Source organism: Macaca thibetana, chromosome 19, assembly GCF_024542745.1.
Source record: "Macaca thibetana thibetana isolate TM-01 chromosome 19, ASM2454274v1, whole genome shotgun sequence".
Taxonomy (NCBI): domain Eukaryota; kingdom Metazoa; phylum Chordata; class Mammalia; order Primates; family Cercopithecidae; genus Macaca; species Macaca thibetana.
Window position 1 is genome coordinate 44,590,889 of NC_065596.1, and position 23,556 is coordinate 44,614,444.

General features: G+C 54.2%; 2 protein-coding genes across 18 annotated transcripts in view; one reads left to right on the top strand and one right to left on the bottom strand.

Annotated features, from left to right (window-relative positions):
* The window catches only part of PLD3 (phospholipase D family member 3), a 31,195-nt gene extending 23,215 nt beyond the window's left edge, over nucleotides 1-7,980 (top strand). For all 17 annotated transcript variants that reach the window (XM_050769084.1, XM_050769090.1, XM_050769091.1 and 14 more), the window contains 7 exons: nucleotides 326-446; nucleotides 528-655; nucleotides 2,079-2,279; nucleotides 4,367-4,506; nucleotides 6,157-6,322; nucleotides 7,286-7,385; nucleotides 7,486-7,980. In XM_050769084.1, coding sequence (XP_050625041.1) covers nucleotides 326-446; nucleotides 528-655; nucleotides 2,079-2,279; nucleotides 4,367-4,506; nucleotides 6,157-6,322; nucleotides 7,286-7,385; nucleotides 7,486-7,673 — 1,044 coding nt within the window. In that variant the 3' untranslated portion in view covers nucleotides 7,674-7,980. The remainder of the gene's footprint in view (nucleotides 1-325; nucleotides 447-527; nucleotides 656-2,078; nucleotides 2,280-4,366; nucleotides 4,507-6,156; nucleotides 6,323-7,285; nucleotides 7,386-7,485) is intronic.
* A 764-nt stretch (nucleotides 7,981-8,744) lies between these two features.
* Nucleotides 8,745-22,650, bottom strand: HIPK4 (homeodomain interacting protein kinase 4). The gene is made up of 4 exons (XM_050769015.1): nucleotides 21,873-22,650; nucleotides 13,036-13,392; nucleotides 9,893-10,738; nucleotides 8,745-9,244 (listed from the first exon to the last, which is right to left on the bottom strand). The coding sequence occupies exons 1-4, from the start codon at nucleotides 22,335-22,337 to the stop codon at nucleotides 9,062-9,064; spliced, it is 1,851 nt and encodes a 616-aa protein (XP_050624972.1). The 5' UTR covers nucleotides 22,338-22,650; the 3' UTR covers nucleotides 8,745-9,061.
* Between the last annotated feature and the right edge of the window lie 906 nt (nucleotides 22,651-23,556).

The window sequence follows — 23,556 nt, forward strand, 5'->3', positions numbered from 1 at the left end:
CCCCTGCCTGAGGCTCGCCCCCACCCTCCTGGGAGATGCCTGGAGGCCCTGCCTTGATGCTGAATTTTGAGAAAGTCCTTGGAGGGGCAGGAGGGGTCAGGAGGCCTTGGAGGGGGATCACAGGGCAACTAATTATTAAAGCAGATAAAGATGTTTAAAACAGATAAGGAAGTCTTTTAATATTTTAATCTGTAAAGTCTTTATACAGGCTAATGTAAAGCCTGTTTACTCCTAATCATGTCTCAAAATAACTCCACTGGGCATTACCTTGTGGGGTTGGAGAGCTGGCTGGTCCAGCCCCTCAGACGCTCTCCCCTCCCTGCAGGGTGAGGAGGTCCTCCGGCAGCTGCAGACCCTGGCACCCAAGGGCGTGAATGTCCGCATCGCTGTGAGCAAGCCCAACGGGCCCCAGCCACAGACGGACCTGCAGGCCCTGCTGCAGAGTGGTGAGCTGGGGCCCAACTGGGGCTGGTCTGGGCCTGGGGGTACCCAACCTGGCCCCTGATCACTGCCCCTGCTGGTCACAGGTGCCCAGGTCCGCATGGTGGACATGCAGAAGCTGACCCATGGCGTCCTGCATACCAAGTTCTGGGTGGTGGACCAGACCCACTTCTACCTGGGCAGTGCCAACATGGACTGGCGTTCACTGACCCAGGTCTGCCTGCACCCTGTCTACCTTCCTTCCAGGCCACTCCCTGCCCCACAGGGCACCCAGCCTCTGACTGCCCCCTCACTCAATCCAGAGTCCTCTCCACCCATTCTCTGCAATGGCTTCCTTCTTGCCTACCAGGCCTCCCTAATTCAAGCTATGCACGGTGGCTCACACCTGTAATCCTAACACTTTGAGAGGCCAAGGTGGGAGGATCGCTTGAGCCCAGGAGTTGGAGACCAGCCTGGGCAACATAGTGAGACCCCTTATCTACCAAAAAAAAAAATTAGCCAGGTGTGGTGGCACACACCTGTGGTCCCGGCTACTTGGGAGGCTGAGGTGGGAGGATCACTTGAGCCCAGGAGTTTGAGGCTACAGTGGGTTGTATTCATGCCACCGCACTCCAGCCTGAGTGACACAGTGAGACCCTGTTAAAAAACGAAGAATCCCCAAATGGAGCCCTCTGCTGCCCTGTCCCTGCTCCTGGAAGCCTGGGGCTCCCTCTGATCCCCAGTTGCAGCTACCAGCCCCTCTACAGGGCATTCAAGGACCTGTGCACCATTTGATCTTCATTGTACATCTCTGTGTGCCTGCTCTTAAGTCCAGCCCTGTCCCGGGTAATGTTGGGAACATGGTGGTAACAGGTGGACCTCATGGAACTCCCAGTCCAATGCAGACTGGCCTGTCACCTGACAGTGACAGCCCAGAGGGGTCAGGGCCAGGGTTGGGGAGACACAGGCAGAGGGTCAGGGCCAGGATGGAGGGAACAGAGGGTTGAAAAGCTCAGAGACCCCAACCTGGGGTATTGGAGGGTTTCCCAAAGGAGGTATAACTAATCTGATCCCTGAAGGATAGGGAGGAATTAGCCCAAGATAGGGAACAGAAAACAGCTTGGGGAATGAGGTGAAGACACACATTAACTCATGAATTCATTTCCTCAACAGATAGCTCCCCTAACTTTTAATCTCAGCAATTATGCAGGGAGATGCTGCAGATACAGCTGTGACTGAGACATCCCTGGTACCTGTCCTCACAGCCCAGTGGGAAGACCAGTTTGTCACCAGAGAGAATGAGGAAGGAATCCCAAGGGACTAGGAGAGCCCAGAGGAATGCCTGACACAGGCTGGGTAGTCACGGGAGGCTTCCTGAAGGAGGAAATGTGTCAGCCTAGTTCTACGAATGAGTAGAAGCTAGCTCAGTGGAGGGTAGAAGCAACAGCAGATTGCAAATGTTCAGAAAACCTGGAGCTTTGGAATAACTCATTTTCTTCAAAACTTAAGTTGGTAATCATGCTAGGACTTTAGCTATTGGAGCTGGGGTGGAGGGGTACTGAGGGACAGGAGGATAGCCAGAGGCCAGACTGGGGAGTGTCCCTGTCATCTGTGGGCACCAGGCCGCCGTCCCTGAGCTCAGCACTGCCCTCCTACAGGTCAAGGAGCTGGGCGTGGTCATGTACAACTGCAGCTGCCTGGCTCGAGACCTGACCAAGATCTTTGAGGCCTACTGGTTCCTGGGCCAGGCAGGCAGCTCCATCCCATCAACTTGGCCCCGGTTCTATGACACCCGCTATAACCAAGAGACACCAATGGAGATCTGCCTCAATGGAACCCCTGCTCTGGCCTACCTGGCGGTGAGTCTGGGACAAGTGAGGCCTGTCATGTCCCAGCCCCATGCTGTCACTCACAGCCTCCATCCGTCCCTGTCTGGTGATGATAGGGAGGGCGTATCCTGACCATCAGTTCTCACCCCAGCTCATTCTGCTTGCTCAGGGGCCTGGAGTAGTTCCTAACATCCCTCGGCCTCTATTTCAGTTAGAAAATGGGTAACCTGTTAGTGCTGCTGGGAGAGGTACCCTGCGTTCATGCACAGCAAACCTTTGGTGCTCTGTGTCATCCAGTATAGCCACAGGTGGCTCTTTCAGTTTAAGTTCATTAAATGCAATTAATAATTTAGGTCAGGTGGGGTGGCTTATGCCTGTAACCCCAATACTTTGGGAGGTTGAGGTGACAGGATCACTTGAGGCCAGGAGTTTGAGACCAGCCTGGGCAACATAGCAAGACTCCATCTTCACAAAAAAAAAAAAAAATAGCTGGGTTGAGTGGTACATGCATGTAGTCCCAGCTACTCGGGAGGCTGAGGCAGGGGGATCACTTGAGCCCAGGAAATTGAAGCTGCAGTAAGCCATGATCACACCACTGTACTCCAGCCTGGGTGACAGCCTATTTCAAAAAAAAAATTTTTTTTCAAGGCATGGTTTCTCATCCCTGTGATCCCAGCACTTTGGGAGGCCAAGGCCAAGATGGGAGGATCACTTAAGGCCAGGAGTTCAACATAGGGGACATCATTTCTATTTTTTTTTTTTGGTCTTATTATTTATTGCTCTAGACAGGATACCAAAGAACTAGGGAGACACCATTTCTACAAAAACATAATATTAATAAAAATTAGCTGGGTGTGGTTGCATGCGCCTGTAGTACCTGGGGAGGCTAAGACAGGAGGATCACTTGAGCCCTGGAGTTCGAGGCTGCAGTGAGCTGATGGTAACACTGCACTCCAGCCTGGGCAAGAGGCTGCTGCTCTGTCTCTAAAAAAAGACAAAATTCAGTTCTGCATGCAGTAGCCACATTTCATATGCTCAGTAGCACCTGTAGCAAGTGGCCACCATACTGGACATTTCCATCACTGCGACACACTCTATTGGACGACACTAGCTCTCACCCATGGCAGATACTGATCACTCTGGACAAGGCACTGATGTTTCTAGCTCTTAGATAGTTTCACTAGTTGAGGCAGGCAACCCAGGTCTCCCTAGGTCCCCCTGAGCAAGTCACCTGTCCAAGTCGAATCATCGTGGAAGGCATGACCCTAAGGTGTGGATACGGAAGCATGACTCATTGGGGTCTTTCACTACGGGGGCCTCCCACAGGGGATCATGGCTCTCCTCATTACCACTTCCCCATTTAGAGCCTCAGTTTCCTTCTCTGTTGAGCATTAAGGGAGATGGGGGACCAGGTGTGGTGGCTCACGCCTGTAATCCTAACACTTTGGGAGTCTGGGATGGATGGATCACTTGAGTTCAGGGGTTGGAGACCAGCCTGGGAGACATGGTAAAACCCCATCTCTACCAAAAATACAAAAATTAGCCAGGAGGGGTGGCGGGCACCTGTAATCCCAGGTACTTGGGAGGCTGAGGCAGGAGAATCACTTGAGCCCAGGAGGTGGAGGTTGCAATGAGATGAGATCATGCCACTGCACTCCAGCCTGGGAGACAGAGCAAGACTCCATCTCAAAAAAAAAAAAAGAGTTGAGCAGAGGTCCTCAAACCTGAACGTGCCCCAGAATCAGCTGGGGGCTTGTTAAAACCCAGATTCCTGGGCCCCATCCCAGCACTCTGATTCAGTAGGCCATGTGCAGTGAGGCCCAAGAATTTGCATTTCTAACAAGTTCCCAGGTGATGCGGTTGCCGCTGGATCAGGGACTGGGTTCAAATCCTGGCTCCATTTATCCGCTGTGTGACCTTAAGTAAGTCACTTACCCTCTCTGAGCTTCAGTTTCCTCACCTGTGAAATGGATGTGGTGATTGACCCTCCTCTTCATGGAGGCTGAGGATTCGCTGAGCTCCACAGTGCCTGACTTGTGGTGAGCTGTCCGTATGTGAGATCCACTGTGACGATGCCCCTGGCAGGGCATGTGTCTTGACTGTCCCCTCGCCCTCAGAGTGCGCCCCCACCCCTGTGTCCAAGTGGCCGCACTCCAGACCTGAAGGCTCTACTCAACGTGGTGGACAATGCGCGGAGTTTCATCTACATCGCAGTCATGAACTACCTGCCCACTCTGGAGTTCTCCCACCCTCACAGGTACTGCCGGGCGTGGGGATAGGGAGCCACTGCAGGTGGCCAGGAGACAGGAGAGGGAATCATGGAGACCAGAAAGCTGGTGGGAGCTCCAGGCAAGGGGACAGATGGAAGAGAAGCCACAGGGAGGGACAGTCACCAGGAGGTGACTGGGAAGAAGGTATCTAGGTACTTGAGACAGGAGAGATTACGGAGGAGACAGGGATGAGGTTTCGGGATGAGGTTTGAGGAAACAGAGAAAAGGATGAGAGGGCTGCGCCCGGTGGCTCACGCCTGTAATCCCAACACTTTGAGGGGCCGAGGTGGGTGGATCACTTGAGGTCAGGAGTTCAAGACCAGCCTGGCTAACATGGTGAAATCCCATCTCTCCTAAAAATACAAAAATTAGCCGGGCATGGTGGCATGTGCTTGTAATCCCAGCTACTTGGGAGGCTGAGGCAGGAGAATTGCTTGAACCTGGGAGGTGGAGGTTGCAGTGAGTTGAGATCGCACCACTGCTCTCTAGCCAGGATGACAGAGCGAGACTCTGTCTCAAAAAAAAAAACAACAAAAAAGAGAATGCTCAGAATGTTGGGGTTGAGGGCAGGAAGCCTGAGGCAGGGGTGCAGGATGTGAGATTTGGGGAGATAGGAGGCATGCGCTGGAAACAGGATGAGGGGTTGGGGAATGGGGGCTAAAAGTATTTGGGTTTAGAGTAGCAAGCTTGGGGATTTGTGATTCTGGGATAAGAAGGATAACAACCGTACCCACTGCAATGTCCAGGTGGATGATGGCGCTTGTGGGGCTCAAAGAAGGTATTCTAGGGGCAGTAGATAAGACAATGGGTCCAAGGCATGGTGGCTTATGCCTGTAATCCCAACACTTTGGGAGGCCGAGGTGGGAGGACCACTAGGAGTTTGAGACCAGCCTAGGCAACATAATGAGACCTCGTCTCTACAGAAAAATGTGAAGATTAGCCCAGTGCGGTGGCACTCACCTGCAGTCCCAGCTACTCAGGAGACTGAGACAGGAGGATCATTTGAGCCCAGGAGTTGGAGGCTGCACTGAGCTATGATCGTGCCACTGCACTCCAGTCTGGGTGATAGAGCAAGAACCTGTCTCAAAAAGAAAAAAAGAGGATGGACCGGGTGCAGTGACTCAAGCCTGTAATCCCAGCACTTTGGGAGGCCAAGGCGAGCAGATCACCTGAGGTCGGGAGTTCGAGACCAGCCTGACAAACATGGAGAAACCCCGTCTCTACTGAAAATACAAAATTAGCTGGGCGTGGTAGCGCATGCCTGTAATCCTAGCTACCCGGGAGGCTGAGGCAGGAGAATCACTTGAACCCGGGAGGCAGAGGTTGCAGTGAGCTGAGATCGTGCCATTGCACTCCAGCCTGGGCAACAAGAGCGAAATTCCATCTCAAAAAAAAAAGAAAGAAAAAAAGAGGATGACAAGACTGGGTTTTGGAGAGCAGGAACGGGAGCCACAGCCAAAAGAGGAAATATTCCGTAGGATTTATGGAGGCAGGAACAGGGTCTGGGAGCCAGCGATGAGGAAGTCCTCTGAATAGCTAACGCTGGGCCCAGGCTTGGTTCCCCAAAGCTGAGGGCAGAGCCTGTGGAGACAGCCACCCTCTGCATCCTGCCCCACCTCCTACACACTCGTCCCCAGGTTCTGGCCTGCCATTGACGATGGGCTGCGACGGGCCGCCTATGAGCGTGGCGTCAAGGTGCGCCTGCTCGTCAGCTGCTGGGGACACTCGGAGCCATCCATGCGGGCCTTCCTGCTCTCCCTGGCTGCCCTGCGTGACAACCATACCCACTCCGACATCCAGGTGGTAAGCACCACCCCTCGGCCCCTGTGCGGGGCAGTCCTGGGGACACAGCCCTCGTGGGGCTCATCTGTCAACTGACAAGGACAGCCCAGAGTAAGCCCTGTCACGGTGGGGAAACCACGGGTCAGGGCCAGGGTGGTGGGGGCACAGGGAGAGGGGCCAGGGCTGGGATGAGGGGGCACAGGCAGAGGGGCTGGGGCTGGGATGGGGGTACACAGAGAGAGGTGTTGGGACCGGGACTGGGGACGTGGGCAGGTAGAGGGGTCGGGGCTGGGATTTGGGGGCACAGGCAGAGGGGTCAGGGCTGGGATGGGGAGGCACAGGCAGAAGAGTTGGGGCCAGGGTGGGGGGCACAGAGAGAGGTGATAGGGCCAGAGTGGGAGGTACAAGCAGAGGGGTCGGGGCCAGGATGGAGGAGGCCCAGGCAGAAGGGTGAGGGCTGGAGTTGGGGGCACAGGTAGAGGGGTCAGGGCTGGGGTGGCACAGAGAAGGGTTTGGGACCAGGACTGGGGGAGTGGGCAGGTAGAGGGGTCAGGGCTGGGGTCGGGGGCACAGGCAGAGGGGTCAGGGCTGGGATGGAGGAGGCCCAGGCAGAGGGGTCAGGGCCCGGGGGGGTGCACAGGCAGAGGGGTCAGGGCCAGGGTGGGGACACCCAGAGGAAGCCCCTGCCCTAGTGAGAAGGGCCAAGGAAGATGTTCTAGCAATGGGGGCATCTGAGACAAGACCTCAGGAATGAACAGGAGCCATTCTGTAGGGAACAGTGTTTTGCAAATGAGACCACCGGGGCCTCCCTTTCAGCTTTCATTCTCAGAGCGCCCCTCCACCTGGCCCTGTTCTGGCCCCCAGGGATTCTGTGGGAAGCAGTGGAGTCCCACAGATCTGGCTCCATGCCCCGCTCCCTGATCCCGGGGCTCCTCCGACTCCCAGTGCCTCTCACACTCCTTCCCATCCGTCCCTCCCACTCAGAAACTCTTTGTGGTCCCCGCGGATGAGGCCCAGGCTCGAATCCCGTATGCCCGTGTCAACCACAACAAGTACATGGTGACTGAACGCGCCACCTACATCGGTGAGTGTCCTGAGCACCACAGGGCACTGAACAAGAGGGGATTCAGACACCCGGGGCAGCCCCCTGAGGGCTCCCTTACGCTCCACCCATTCCTCTCTAGGAACCTCCAACTGGTCGGGCAACTACTTCACGGAGACGGCGGGCACCTCGCTGCTGGTGATGCAGAACGGGAGGGGCAGTCTACGGAGCCAGCTGGAGGCCATTTTCCTGAGGGACTGGGACTCCCCTTACAGCCATGACCTTGATGCCTCAGCCGACAGCGTGGGCAATGCCTGCCGCCTGCTCTGAGGCCCGGTCCAGCGGACAGGCCGAGGCCTGCTAGGCCCCCACAGACCCAGATGCTCTGGGTCACGGTCCCTGTCCCCGTGCCCCCGCTTCTGTCTGCCCCATTGTGGCTCCTCAGGCTCTCTCCCCTGCTCTCCCACCTCTACCTCTGCCCCCACCGGTCTGACGCTGTGGCCCCAGGCCCCAGCAGAGCTGGGGGAGGGATCAGCCCCCAAAGAAGTGGGGGTGCATGCTGGGCCCGGCCCCCTGGCCCACCCCCACTTTCCAGGGCAAAAAGGGCCCAGGGTGATAAGTAAATAACTTGTCTGTACAGCCTGTGCCTGACTGAGTGGTGTGAGATGGGGTGCAGGGGTAGGGGACAGCTGGCATGGGCCTCAGGTGGGGACATCTTTGTGCTGAGCCCTCGATATGTCACTGGCATGTACTGAGCCCTCAGTGTGTGACTAGCGTGGGTTAGCATGTACTGAGACCTCAGCATGTGCTGGCACAACATGTAGCGTACATGGGCTGACCTGTGCTGAGCATGCAGTGTGCCACCCTGTGGCCTGGCATGGACTTCACACTCATGTAGCCAGCATGGGGTATGTGCTGTACAGAAGCGTGTTCCCAGATTGATCAGCAGGGACCAAACCATTGCTACATCCCAAGGGTGAACAAGCATGGCTGAGCACCGGAGCGTGCACCAAGTGTGAATTTAGGCCTGCCAAGTGGATTTCCACCCAGCATGTCCCAAATGCGGATGAGTGCATGCCAACCCCATAAACATGTAGGAAGGACAGGTCAACAGATAAGGAGACCCCAGTGTCCGGCAAACTTGATTAACACATACTGAACACATGCATGTTCCGAGGGTGGATTCCCAATGTGCCAAGTACATAGCATATTTAGGACATGGGTTAGTCAACCAAGCACAGCTTTTCCCTCGTAGTGTGACAGCAGCCCAGGCTCCAGCCTAAGCCAGTGGTCAACTGGGCCCAGCATCGCAGAGCGAGTCACTGGGTGCCAGCCTGGAGCCCCCATTCCCCCCAGGGCCAGTCCAAGCCCCAGGCAGTGAGAGCAGGCTTGAAGCAGGACTGCTGAACAGTTCTATATTGAAACAGACAGAGGCAGCAGGGCCGAGGGCAGTCGCAGGGCCAGCGGGGTGCAGCCCCCCCTTCCTGCTGTCTCTCTGGCCAAGGAGCATGGGCCAGACTCCAAAGCTCTGCTGTGTTTAAGAGAAGTGTGCAGGCACGCACCGCACCGCAGACGGGGAATGGGAATTTCCAGATAACTATCTTTCTGTAAGAATAATTTGTGGGTTCGGGAGATGGCTCTGAGGAGCAGTTCAGGTTGGGAGGGGATGCCAGCTCAGCTAGCGCAGCCCTCAGTGATGGGCAGGGGTGGAATCACCATCAGTGGTGCCCGGTGACATGCTGGAGGAAACTGGTGGCCCCCCGGGGCGGACCATGCTGGTGGGAGCGGCGGGGTGGGAGCCCCTGAGCCCGTGGGCCCCTGACGCCCTCCAGGGTCCAGTCTGGCTCACTCAGCCATTCTCCGGGACAGCTGCTGGGGTCGAAGAGCTCAGGGTCTGGCCTCTGTGGGGGAAGAGGAGAGGGGCATCAGCCAAGCAGTGTTAGTGTGTTAGTGTCTGCTGAGCCTCTGTCAGCTCCTCCTGATGAGGGTGAGCACGTGCTAGGGTCTTACCAGTGCTAGGCCTTTATCGCCTCTTTGCAGTGATGCAATGACAGCTCACTGCAGCCTCGACCTCCCTGGCTCAAGTGATCCTCCCACCTCAGCCTCCTGAGTAGCTGGGACTACAGATGCATGCCACCAAAACCAGCTAATATTTCTAATTCTTTGGTACAGACGGGATCTCACTATGTTGCCCAGGCTCTTTATCACTTCTTATAAGTAGATTACTGTGCCCTGAGTTTTTGTCACAGCCTGGAAATAGCTGAGTATGTGCTGAGCCTTACCATATCTTGGCGGTATTAGGTGTGTACTGAGCCTCCTCACACCCTAATCATATCCTGAACATGGGTAAGTGTGTACTGAGCCTCCTCACACCCCAATCGTAACCTGAGCATGGGTGAGTGTGTGCTGAGCCTCTTCACACCCTAATCATATCCTGCATGTGGGTTGAGTGTGCTGAGCCTCTTCACATCCTAATCTTATCCTAAGGTGGGTGAGTGTGTGCTGAGCCTCCTCACACCCTAATCGTATCCTAAATGCACCAGGCTCACCTCAGCCTCCATGGTCATGTTGTCAATGTTGGGCCCATCCCCATCTCGCTGCAGGATGGCCGGTGGCTCAGCAGAGGCCCCGAGATGCTCTCCTTCCTCCCAGCTGCTGCCCCGGCAGGGCCTGTCATCCTCAGGCGAGACCTGGCTCAGCCGGATGAGGTTGCTGAAGTTGGAGTCGGATTTGGAACCCGCAGGTGGCTTGCGGGCCTTGTGGCGGCCTGCCAGGCGGCTGCTATAGAAGGCCAGGATGGGCTCGGGGCCTGAGTCGGGCATGTGGCGGCCAGTGATGGCTGCCTTGAGGGGGGCCATCATGTCGGAGACCACATCGGTGCAGGTCTCACCCCACAGCCCATGCCCAGCCTCCTGCAGACTCAGGTCGTCCAGCTGGTCGATGGCTCTTTGCATACCTGGTGCCTTCTCCTCTCGGAAGAAGGGGCTGCTGCTGGCCACACTGCCCATGCCCGCAGCCTCCTTCTCCTCAGCCAGACGGTAGTAGGGGGTCCCATCTTCTGCAGCCACGACAGGCGCGGGGGGCTTGCCCTCCACCTGCAGCGAGAGGCGGTAGCTGCGCAGCGAGAGCTGGTAGTAGTGGGTGGTCTCGTGGGCATTGCGCAGCTGCTGCATGGACACGAAGGGGTGGCGCAGGGCAGCACTGGGGCTGATGCGTTCATGTGATTCCCAGGTCAGCATGCGTTTGATCAGCTCCACCATGCTCTTGAGGTCGGCGTGCTCTGCCAGTGCCTCCCGGTCGGGGAAGGTCAGCCGACTGGCCACACTGCCACCATTCACTGTCTCAATCTGGTCCAAGGACTTAAGCATATACTTGCGGCGCTCCAGTGGGCGCACCTGGCGGGGCATGGAGAAGGGAGCAAGGTTGACCCTTGTGCAGGGCTAGGGCCCTGAGCACTCCTGCTGTGGCACCCACATGTAGCCCCAACTTCCAGGTCTGCCCATGATCTGTCTTGGAGCTCTCTGGCTGCTAGGAGGGCCACCCTGGATCCGTCACACCCAAGCCCCTCTAATCTAACCCAAAGCTTTCACTGGTCCAAGTTCCACCCCTTGCCCCAGACCTCCAGTCCACCCCAGCACCATGGGTGCAGCCCCTACCAGCAGCTAGCAGAGGGGCTGCCCGGAATCTCTAGTCCTCCCTGGAATCAAATCCAGGTCCCTCTTACTGCCACAGCTCCACGCTTGATCCCAGGCCTCCTGGTGGTGGAACCCAGACCCTTCTTGCTACACTAGTTTATGGAACTAGTTCCCTGCTATGGAACTGCCATCAACTTTTAGTCTCACCTGTGGTCCCATCCAGACCCTTCTTGCTGTGAAATCAGGACTTGTGACCTCAAACTCCTAGTCCCAGGCTCTTGCTGCACAGATTGGAGGGGTAAAGCCGTAGAGGTAGCAGACTGGCTGCTGCCCCAAACCTCTAGACTCACCTGAGGTCTCACTCAGAAATTTTTTTTTTTTTTTTTTTTTGAGACAGATTTTCACTCTTGTCATCCAGGCTGGAGTGCAATGGCACAATCTCGGCTCACTGCAACCTCTGCCTCCCAACTTCAAGCGATTCTCCTGCCTCAGCCTCCCAAGCAGCTGGAATTACAGGTGTCCACCATGATGCCCAGCTAATTTTTGTATTTTTAGTAGAGACAGAGTTTCACCATGTTGGCCAGGCTGGTCTCAGACTCCTAACCTCAGGTGATCCACCCGCCTTGGCCTCCCAAAATGCTGGGATTATTATAGGTGTGAGCCACTGCGCCTGGCCTCAGATCCTTTTTTTTTAAACAGGATCTTGCTCTGTCACCCAGACTGGAGTGTAGTGGTGCAATCACAGCTCACTGCAACCACCAACTCCCGGGTTCAAGTGATCTTCCCACCTCAGCCTCCCAAGTAGCTTGGAACTACAGGTGTGTGCCACCATGCCTGGCTAAATTAAAAAAATTTTTTTTCTAGAGACGCAGTCTTGCTATGTCACCCAGAATGGCTTCAAGCGATTCTCCTGCCTTGGCCCCACCAAAGTGCTCAGACTGCAGGTATAAGCCATTGCACCTGGCCTCTTTTGCAATTCTCACAGCCAGTCTCAGTCCTCATTTTTTCTCCGTGGTCTCATCCCTCTTGCCACACAAGTTGCTGACCCCAGAGCTGAAGCTGGCAGAGAAGCCGCCCCAATCTTCCTGTCACACTTGTAGTATGACCCAGATCCCTCTTGCTAGAGCAGCCTTCACATCTGACTTCCAAACATCCAATTCTCCCTGCAGTGTCTCCCCCAGATCTATCTTGCTGCAGCAGCTGAGTCCCACATTTGATCTCACCCAGCTCTTTCTTGCTGTGAAAATGCCCTAGGCTGACCCCCAAGCTCCAGTTCTCACTGAGATTCAGCCCAGAAATAATTTTTTTCAAATATTAAAAAAATATTTTTTTGGCTGGGCGCAGTGGCTCATGCCTGTAATCCCACCGCTTTGGGAGGCCGAGGCGGGTGGATCATGAGGTCAGGTATTTGAGACCAGCCTGGCCAACATGGTAAAACCCCATCTCTACTAAAAATACAAAAAATTAGCCAGGTGTGATGGCGAGTGCCTGTAGTCCCAGCTACTCGGGAAGCTCAGGCAGAAGAATCCCTTAAACCCGGGAGGCAGAGGTTGCAGTTAGCCGAGACTACGCCACTGCACTCCAGCCTGGGCAACAGATCGAGACTCCCTCTCAAAAAAAAAAAAAAAAAAAAGAAGAAAAAATTTCTTTTATTTTGTTTTTTATTCACTCCATTCTTCTGGTCTGATAGATTTTTCTTTTATTTTTCTTTTTGAAACAGGGTCTTGCTCTATCACCCAGGCTCAAGTGCAGTGGCATGACCACAGCTCACTGTAGCCTGGATCTCCCAGGCTCAAGGAATTCTGCCTCAGCCTCCCATGTATCTGGGACAATATGCCCATACCACCACGCCCAGCTAATTTTTTTTTTCCACGTTTTATAAAGAGGAGGTCTCACTATGTTCCCTAGGCTAGTCTCAAACCCCTGGGCTCAAGGGGTCCTCCCACCACAGCCTCCCAAAGTGCTAGAATTACAGGTGTGAGCCACGTCGCCCATCCTAGATTTTTTTTCATGTAACAGCCCCCACACTGACTGCCCTCACCCAACTTCTCCCTTACCTTCGTCTCGGCCAGGTAGTCAGCCGAGGACTTGAGCTGCCAGGGGTTGGCGGCGTCAGGGTGGGGGTTGCGCTTAAAGAAGTGGTGGGCCTTGCGGGCGGCGTGCAGCAGGTGCGGCTTGGGGAGGCCCTGGGTTTCGCAGATGTAGCGCACCTGGTCGTACTCGTTGTTGCCGGGGTAGAGGGGCCAGCCCAGGTGCAGCTCAGCCATGACACAGCCCAGGGACCACACGTCCACCTTCTCGCAGAAGGGCAGCCCCAGCAGGATCTCGGGGGCCCGGTAGAAGCGCGACTGGATGTATGGCTCCTTCACGTAGCGCACCTCGCTGAAAATGCTGGCAGAGCCGAAGTCAATCACCTGTCGGGTGGAGAAGAGGGCGAGTGGGCAGGTCAAGTGCAGGGACAGCCCAGCCGGGCCACCCCCGGCATCTCTCACCTGGCATATTCCTGCATCTGCTATTTGACTCTGGCCGTCTCTGGGTCTGTGACTCTTTAGCCGCTTTGTTGGTTTTTGTTTGTTTGAGACAGAGTCTGGCTCTTGTTGCCCAGTCTGGAGCGCAATGGCACTATCTCGGCACACTGCAACCTCCACTTCCCCGGTTCAAGCGATTCTCATGCCTCAGTCTCCTGAGTAGCTGGGATTACAGGCGCCCGCCCCCACGCCTGGCTAATTTTTTGTATTTTTAGTAGAGTTGGGATTTCACTATGTTGGCGAGGCTGGTCTCGAACTCCCGACCTCAGGTGACCCACACGCCTTGAACTCCCAAAGTGCTGGGACTACAGGCGTGAGCCACTGCGCCCAGCCTTTGTCGTTGTTTTTTGTTTGTTTGTTTGTTTGTTTGTTTGTTTTTTGAGACCAAGTGCCACTCTGTTGCCCAGGTTGGAGTATAGTGGCACAATGTAGGCTCACTGCAACCTCTACCTCCTGGGTTCAAGTGATTCTCCTGCCTCAGCCTCCCAGTAGCTGGGTCTACAGGTGCACACCACCATGCCCTGCTAATTTTTGTATTTTTAGTAGAGACGGGGTTTCACCATGTTGGCCAGACTGGTCTCGAACTCCTGACCTCAGATGATCCACCCGCCTCAGCCTCCCTAGCTGGAATTACAGGCATGAGCCACCTCACTCAGCTGTGGTCATAGTTCTTAAGTCGCTATCTCTGTCTCTTCCAGTCTTTGTGTCTGGTTCAAGTGACTGACTCTGTTTCTCTCCACTAGAACTATGCATAGGAGGATTAGGACCCTACTCTTCCTCTTGTACCCCACACCTTGTCCATCAGCCAACAGATCTAGAATCTGCTCGCTCCGCATGCCATCCACAGCCCCCACCCTGGTCCTATCCCACATCCTCTCCAACCTAGACTGACACAGGGGCCTCCTCGCTGGTCTCCCTGCTCCTCTCCTCTGCCCCCTAGTCTGTCTCTCACAAACATCCAGGGGGATCCTGTGGTCGCCTGGGATAGATTGGGTCCTCCCCTGCTCACAGTCACATCCTGTGACAAAAGCCAAGGTCCTCACCGTGGCCCACAGGTCTCCAACGTCTGCTCTGTCACCTCTCTGCCACATCTCCCACTCTCCCCGTCACTCACCCTCCTCCAGCCACAAGGGCCTCCTCACTATTCCTTGAATAAATCAGACATTCCCAGCTCAGGGTTTTGCAGTGGCTGTTACTTCTGTCTGAAATGCTCTTCCCTGCATGAGCACAGGGCTCCCTGCCTCACCTCCTTCAGGTCTTTACTCAAATGTCACGTTTCTATCAAAAGCAGAAAGGGAGGATAAAAAAAAATGATCACCTTCTCAGTGAGGCTTCCCCTAATCATTCTGTTAAAGCATCAGCCCCCACCCTTCCTATCCCTCTGCCAGGCCCCTGTTTTTCCTTTTATCTTTTTTTTTTTTTTTTTTTTTTTTTTTTTGAGATGAAGATTTTTGAGACAGAGTTTTGCTCATCGCCCAGGCTGGAATGCAATGGTGCAATCTTGGCTCACCGCAACCTCCGCCTCCCAGGTTCAAGTGATTCTCCTGCCTCAGCCTCCCAAGTAGCTGGGATTACATGCGCTTGCCACCACGCTCAGCTAATTTTTACATTTTTAGTAGACACGGGGTTTCGCCATGATGGCCAGGTTGGTCTCAAACTCCTGACCGCAGGTGATCCACTCGCCTCGGCCTCCCAAAGTGCTGGGATTACAGTCGTGAGCCACCGCACCCAGCCCCACCATCGCTCTTAATGCCATTTCACACACTATATCTTTTAATTTTTTATTTTAATTTTATTTTATTTTATTTTATTTTTTATTTTTTATTTTTTTTTGAGACGGAGTCTCGCTCTGTCGCCCAGGCTGGAGTGCAGTGGCCGGATCTCAGCTCACTGCAAGCTCCGCCTCCCGGGTTCGGGCCATTCTCCTGCCTCAGCCTCCTGAGTAGCTGGGACTACAGGCGCCCGCCACCTCACCCGGCTAGTTTTTTGTATTTTTTAGTAGAGACGGGGTTTCACCGTGTTAGCCAGGATGGTCTCGATCTTCTGACCTAGTGATCCACCCGTCTCGGCCTCCCAAAGTACTGGGATTACAGGCTTGAGCCACCGCGCCCGGCCTTAATTTTATTTTTAATTATTTATTTTTTGTGATGGAGTCTCGCTCTGTCGGCCAGGCTGGAGAGCAGTGGTGTGATCTTGGCTCACTGCAACCTCCACCTACTGGGTTCAAGCGATTCTCCTGCCTCAGCCTCCGAGTCACTGGAATTACAAGCACTAATCTTTTGCATTTTTGGTAGAGATGGGCGGGGTTTCACCATGTTAGACAGGCTGGTCTCAAACTCCTGACTCAGGTGATCTGCCTGCCTCGGCCTCCCAGAGTGTTGGGATTACAGGCGTGAGACACTGCACCCAGCCCTTTTTTTCCTTTTTAGAGACAGGGTCTTGCTTTATCACCCAGGCTGGAGTGCAGTGACTCCATCATAGCTCACTGCTGCTGCGAACTCCAGGGCTCGTGAGATCCTCCCACCTCAGACTCCTGAGTAGCTGGGACCGCAGGCACACACCACCATACCCAGCTAATTTTTTAACTTTTTGTAGAGATAGAGATGGGTCTCACTATGTTGCCCAGGATGGTCTTAAGCTCCTGGGCTCAAGTGATCCTCCTGCCTCAGCCTCCCAACATGCTGGGATTATAGGCATGAGGCCCCGCACCTGGCCCTAGTCTACTTCCTTATCAAGTTCAGCATTTCTCTCCCCAGCTAGGATGTCAGTCCCACGAGGGCAAAGATTATATCCACTTTGTTCAATACCGTATCCCTAGATGCCTAGAACAGTACCTGGCACACAGCAGGGGCTCAGTAAATAATGAGTGAATGAATGAATGAATGAATGGGCTTTGTAATCCTTCATTCTATTTCCATCTCTTGTTTGTATCTCTCTGTCTCTCTTCTGAGACAGTGGCTCACCATGTCACCCAGGCTGAAGTACAGTCGTGCGATCTCGGCTCAAGGCAACCTCCACCTTCCAGGTTCAAGCGATTCTCCTGCCTCAGCCTCCCAAGTGGCTGGGACTACAGGCACATGCCACCATGCCCGGCTAATTTTTGTATTTTCAGTAGAGATGGGTTTTCACCATGTTACCCAGGCTGGTCTTGAACTCCTAGGCTCCAGCAATCCTCCCACCTCGGCCTCCCAAAGTCCTGAGATTCCAGGCATGAGCCACTGTGCCTGGCCATTTGTACCTCTCTTGTTCTTTCTTTGCATCTACCTCTCCATCACTTGCCTGTCTCTTGTCTCTCAGTGTCTCTCTCTCTTTCCATCTCTGTCTCTGTGTCGTCCACTAGGAAGACACCTCCCTGAAGTCCAGGTCCTCTTCTGTCTTCCTCATCAGGCACTGTTCACACCTGTCACAGGCCTTTGGCACATGACAGGTGCTTTGACCAACAGCTGCAGAACCAACATCGCGAATCGCCCAAAGCCTTTGTATCTCCCCATGCCTCTGGTGGAGCTGTCTGCCATTTTCACTCTGAATCTCCGTGACTCTCTCTTGGCCTAAGTTTCTTTTTCTTTTTCAGATGGTTTCACTCTTTTGTCCAAGCTGGAGTGCATTGGCGTGATCTCGGCTCACTGCAACCTCCACCCCCACCCGGGTTCAAGCGATTGTCCTGCATCAGCCTCCCAAGTAGCTGGGATTACAGGTGCACCCCACCACACCTGGCTAATTTTTGTATTTTTAGTAGAGATGGGATTTCACCATGTTGGACAGGCTAATCTTGAACTTCTGACCTCAGTTGATCCACCCGCCCTAGCCTCCCAAAGTGCTGGGATTACAGGCTCAGGCCACCACACCTGGCCAGCCTCAGTTTCCTTCTCTGAGTTTTTCTGCCTTTCATTCAGCCATTTCTCACTTTTTTTTTTTTTTTTTTTTTTGGTGAGACAGAGTTGAGCTCTGTCGCCCAGGCTGGAGTGCAGTGGCGTGATCTCAGCTCACTGCAAAACCTCTGCCTCCCATGTTCAAGTGAGTCTCCTGCCTCTGCCCCCCAATTAACTGGGATTCCAGGGTATGTGCCACCATGCCTGGCTAATTTTCTTTTTTTTTTTTTCTGAGACAGAGGGACTTCCTCTGTCGCCCAGGCTGGAGTGCAGTGGCGTATCCTCGGCTCACTGCAACCTCCGCCTCCCAGGTTCAAGTGATTCTCCTGCCTCAGCCTCTGGAGTAGCTGGGACTACAGGCACCCGCCGCCACGCCCGGCTAATTTTTATACTTTTAGCAGAGACGAGGTTTCACCATATTGGTCAGGCTGGTCTTGAACTCCTGACCTCAGGTGATCCACCCGCCTCGGCCTCCCACAAGTGTTGGGATTACAGGCATGAGCCACCGCCCAGCCATCTCTCACCTTTTACTTGCAGAAAGCAGTATCATGAAATGGTTATTAATTGCAGTTCTGATCCCAGAGTGCCAGGGTGTCAGTACCCAAGAGGCTAAGTGACCGTGGGTACTTAATCCATATTTATGGAATTCATTCATTCATTCATTCATTCATTCATTCATTCATTCCACAGAGACAGTGGGGGTGATAATGCTGGTCAGGTGCTGTGGATCTGTCCTGTCTGTCCCCTGCTGTGTTTGTAGAAGTCCCTGCTTCCCTGGGTCTCTGTCCTTCCACCTCTTGGGGCAGAATAATCCACCTTTTTCTGTCTCTGTGTCTCTGTATCTCTGGCAAGCATTCATTTAGCACTGGCTCCATGACTGCAGTGCTGGGAGATGTCAGGGACACAGTGATGACTAAGTCAGCCCCAGCCTTGCCCTCAGGGTGCCCCTGGTTCAGACCCATCCAGACAGTATCAAACTCAAAAGCAGACAGAGGACTGGGCGTGGTGGCGCACACTTGTAATTCTAGCACTTTGGGAGGCCAAGGTGGGCAGATTGCTTGAGCTCAGGACTTTGAGACCAGCCTGGGCAACATGATGAAATCCCATTTCTACCAAAAAATACAAAAGTTGGCCAGGCGCGGTGGTCACGCCTGTAATCCCAGCACTTTGGGAGGCTGAGGTGGGTGGATCACCTGAGGTCAGGAGTTCGAGACCAGCCTGACCAACATAGTAAAACCCCGTCTCTACTAAAAATACAAAAATTAGCCAGGTGTGGTGGCAGATGCCTGTAATCTCAGCTACTCGGGAGGCTGAGGCAGGAGAATTGCTTGAATGTGGGAGGCGGAGGTTGCAGTGAGCTGAGATTGTGCCACTGCACTCCCCCCTGGGTAACAAGAGTGGAACTCCGTCTCAAAAAAAAAAAAAAAATGTTAGCTGGGTATGGGTGGCGGGCACCTGTAATCCCAGCTACTCAGGAGGCTGAGGCAGGAGAATCACTTGAACCTGGGAGGCAGAGGCAGTGGGCCAAGATCATGCCATTGCACTCTAGCCTGGGTGACAAGAGCAAGAGCAAGACTCCATCTCAAAAAAGAAAAAAAAAATACAAAAATTAGCTAGGCATGGTTGTGCATGCCTGTAGTCCCAGCTCCTCGGGAGGCTGGGGCAGGAGGATCACTTGAACCTGGGAGGCAGAGGCAGTGGGCCAAGATCATGCCATTGCACTCTAGCCTGGGTGACAAGAGCAAGAGCAAGACTCCATCTCAAAAAAGAAAAAAAAAATACAAAAATTAGCTAGGCATGGTTGTGCATGCCTGTAGTCCCAGCTCCTCGGGAGGCTGGAGCAGGAGGATCACTTGAGCCCAGGAGGCGGAGGTTGCAGTGAGCCGAGAAGGTGCCATGGCACTGCAGCCTGGGCGAAAGAGCCAGACCCTGTCTCAAAAAAAAAAAAAAAAAAAAGCGGACAGAGGGGTCAGCGCCAGGGGCCTGTGACAGTACGGAGGAGACGCCTCTGTGTGTCCAGCACAAGGCCAGACCCAAAGCAGGCATTCAGTAAATGTTTATTCATCGACAAACTGACCATGATGAGTAATACACATGCTTCCAGTTGCTCGACCAACAGGCTTTTGTCCCCCTCTACTCCTCTCTCGCTGTCACCCTTCATGTAAGATCTATCAACAAATCCTCTTGTCTCTAGCTCCAAAATCTACCCAGAATCCACCCAAGTCTCCTGCTCCCACTGCCCTGACTCTGGTCCCAATCACCACGTCTCCCACCTGGACTAGCACAGTCACCCCTCTGCCTTCCTGCTCCTGCCCAACCCACCCCTGTCTGCTCCCCTTATGCAGCCAGAGAAACAAGGCTTAGGCTTGTTTCTCTGAGTCAGACCGAATCCTCCTCTGCTTAGATTCCTCCTGTGGCTCCATCTTCCTCGGAATAAAACCAAAGTCCACCAACAAGGCCCTGCATGCCTGGCCCCATCACCTCCTTGGACTCATTTTTTCCCTCTTCACCTCATTCATTCTGCTTCAGCCACACAGGCCTCCCCGGTGTTCTTCAAATGCATACAATTGGCACACTCCTTGATATGGTTTGGCTCTGTGTCCCTGCCCAAACCTCATCTCTAAATGTCACCGAAGGAACCTGGTGGGAGGTGATTGGGTCCTGAAGGCAGTTTCCCCTATGCTGTTCTCATGATAGTGAGTTCTCATGAGATCTGATGGTTTAAAAGTGGCAGCTTCTCCTGCACGCTCTCTCTCCTGCCACCATGTAAGACATGCCTTGCTTCCCCTTCACCTTCCACCATGATTGTAAGTTTCCTGAGTCCTCTCTAGCCATGAGGAACTGTGAGTCAATTAAACCTTTTCTTTATTTATAAATTACCCAGTCTCAGGTAGTTTGTTTGTTTGTTGGTTGGTTTGCTTTTGAGATGGAGTCTCACTCTGTTGCCCAGGCTAGAGGGCAGTGGCACCATCTTGGCTCACTGCAACCTCCACCTCTGTGTTCAAGTGATTCTCCTGTCTCAGCCTCCCGAGTAGCTGGGACTACAGACGTGTGCCACCATGCCCAACTAATTTTTGTATTGTTAGTAAAGATGGGGTTTCACCATGTTAGCCAGGCTGGTCTCGAACCCCTGACCTCAAGTGATCCACCCACCTTGGCCTCCCAAAGTGCTGGAATTATAGGTGTGAGCCACTGTGCCCAGCCTACAGGTAGTTCTTTATAGTAGCATGAGAACAGACTCCTACCTCAGGGCCTTTGCACTGGCTGTTCCCTCTGCCTGGATGCTCTCTCTCCAGATGGCTACACAGCTTTCTCCCTCCTTCAGGATTTCCCTCAAAGTTACCTTCTCAGTGAGGCCTAGCTGACCACCATGTCTAAAAGCTCACTCAGCACCACCCATCTCTATGAACACCCAGCATCCACTTCCTCCCTGCTTCTCACTTGCTTATCATATTTCACTTATTTATCTTGGTGACCCTCTGTCTCCCACTAGAATGTCAGCCCCACAAGGACAGGACCAGGCCAGAGAAGCTGAGCTGAGAATGGAGCAGGACAGGGAGACCTCAGGGCCTGGAAGGGAACAGGGGAGACCTCAGGTCTGGGACAGAGAAGACATCAGAAATGGGACAAGAAGATGGGGAGGATTTGGGGGCCAGGAGCAAGGCAGAGCAGAGCCGTTACGGACAGGGCCTTGGGAAGACCTCAGGCCCCAGAGGTAGACAAGAGAAATCTTAGTGTCTGAAGAGACTGGGCACAGTGCCTCCTGCCTGTAATCTCAGTGCTTTGGGAAGCTGAGGCAGGAGGATTGCTTGAGCCCAGGAGTTCAAGACCAGCCTGGACAACATAGCAAGGCCTCGTTTCTACAAAAAAAAAAAAAAAAAAAAAAAAAAATTTAATTTGCCAGGCACAGTGGTGTGTGCTTATAGTCCCAGCTAATTGGAAGGCTGAAGTGGGAGGATCGCTTGAGCTCAGGAGTTTAAGGCTGCAGTGAGCTATGATTGTACCACTGCACTCCAGCCTGGGCAACAGAGCAAGACCTTGTCTCTGAAACTAAATAAATAAATATCTTAAATTTTTAAAAAGTAGGCTGGGCACAGTGGCTCACGCCTGTAATCCCAGCACTTTTGGAGGCCGAGGTGGGTGGATCATTTGAGGTCAGGAGTTCGAGACCAGCCTGGCCAGCATGGTGAAACCCCATCTCCAATAAGTACAAAAAAAATTAGCTGGGCAGCCTGGTGGCGCATCCCTGTAATCCCAGTTACTCGGGAGGCTGAGGCAGGAGAATCACTTGAACCCATTTGAACCCAGGAGGCAGAGGTTGCAGTGAGCTGAGATTGTGCCACTGCACTCAAGCCTGGGCAACAGAATGAAAGTCCGTCACACACACACACACACACACACACACACACACACACACACACCCCATCCAGAGCTGGAAGAAGCTGAGAAAAAGACAAGGAACTAGGGACACAGCCACCCTAGACGGCCCCTACTCACCTTGACCCTGAAGGGGCAGCGGGTCTGGTCCACCAGCATGATATTCTCAGGCTTGAGATCAGCGTGGATGATTGCCAGCTCCTTGAGCCGGGCCAGGGCTCTGAGCACCTGCAGGGTGACTGTACGGATGTGGCGGGCAGGGAGGGGCGCGAAGTTGTTCTCCTTCTGGAACTCAAAAAGGTTTTGCTCCAGCAGCTCGAAGACCAGGTAGAACTTGAGGGCGTCGTGGAAGAACTCGAGGAAGCGGATGACGTGGGCCTCCTCAGGGTCCAGGCCTCGCATGCAGTGCAGCAGCTTCAGCTCATTCTTGATGATGCGGTTGCGGTAGGCATCGTTCTTGAGGATCTTGATGGCCACCATCTCGCCCGTGCTCCGCCGCCAGCCCTTGGCTACCTCCCCGAAGGTCCCCTTGCCCAAGACCTCGATGATGTCGTAGCAGTCGGTCTCTGACTGGATGGTAGCCATGGTGCCCCCGCTGCCAGACACCGCCCTGCCCAGGCCCCTGCGCCACTGGCTCTGCCGCCCAGGCCTCCCGCCTGGCCGCCGACACAGCAGGCCCCCCAGTGGGGAAAAGAGAACCGCACTCGTGCCTCCTCCTACGAGGTTGGCCCCTGCTTCCTTGGCACCCCCAAATCCCCAGGCCACACTGTCAGTCTGCCAGGGGCTGCGCCCCTCCCCAAAAGCCCTCCTGGCTTGGGATGAGGGGCCCCAGGCCCCACTGAATGGGTTCCAGCGCTGTTGAGTGGCTCTGGTTCTGTTGTTGGAGACCTGAGCCCTAGCTGGAGTGGGGGTGGGGTGCCCGGCTGGGCCCCCCCTCCCCCGCCCAGTCGTGGAACCTTGCAAAGACCAAACAGGTGAAGTGTTGACAGAGGGGAGTCTAATCGTGGGCCTTGGTCATACAGGAATGGGTATAAGGCAGGAGTGAGGAAAGGTGGGCTTCTTGAGCTTGGGAGATGTGATGTGTGGGTGTCTGTGTTCAGAAAACTCCTGTCCCAGCCTGTGACTGCTGTGGCATGAGGGATAAAAGGCCCTGAATGCCAGGCTAAGGAGTTTGGACTCTGTTCTGAGGGCACTGGGGAGCCACAGAAGGGCTTTGAGCAGGGGAGGACAGGGTCAGATATGAGTGTCAGAAAGTTACTGTATGAAAAAGGATAGGTTGGAGCGGGTAACGGTGGAAGCCCCAAGCCAGGGAAAGAGTCCAGGACAGGGCACAGATGGGAGAGGTTAGGGAGGGCAGGGCGAGGCCAGTGAATGAGACACTCCCAAGGCCAGAAGGAGCAGCCGTGAGACTGACAGGTTGGGGGAAAGGCGGGAGCTGTCTAAGACCAGGCCCAAGGCTCTGACATGCAGAGGCAGTCCCTGAGAAATGGACATGGATAAGGAGCAGCTTGGGGGAGATGTTGAGGCCAAATTAGAAAATGTATTTTTTTTTGGCTGGGTGCGGTGGGTCACACCTGTAATCCCAGCACTTTGGGAGGCTGAGGAGGGCGGATCATGAGGTCAGGAGATCGAGACCATCCTGGCTAACATGGTGAAACCCTGTCTGTACTAAAAATACTAAAAATTAGCCGGGCATAGTGGTGGGTGCCTGTAGTCCCAGCTACTCGGGAGGCTGAGGCAGAAGAACAGCTTGAACCCAGGAGGTGGAGATTGCAGTGAGCCGAGATCGCACCACTGCACTCCA

Bases quoted from the DNA above. Each gene is read 5' to 3' on its own strand.
- HIPK4 (XM_050769015.1), bottom strand. From the start codon at position 22,337: ATGGCTACCATCCAGTCAGAGACCGACTGCTACGACATCATCGAGGTC. The intron at 13,393-21,872 runs GTGAGTAGGGGC...TCCACCCGACAG, and splicing joins GCTGCCCCTTCAGGGTCAAG to GTGATTGACTTCGGCTCTGC. The intron at 9,245-9,892 runs GTGAGCCTGGTG...CTTCCCCCACAG, and splicing joins ACATGACCATGGAGGCTGAG to AGGCCAGACCCTGAGCTCTT.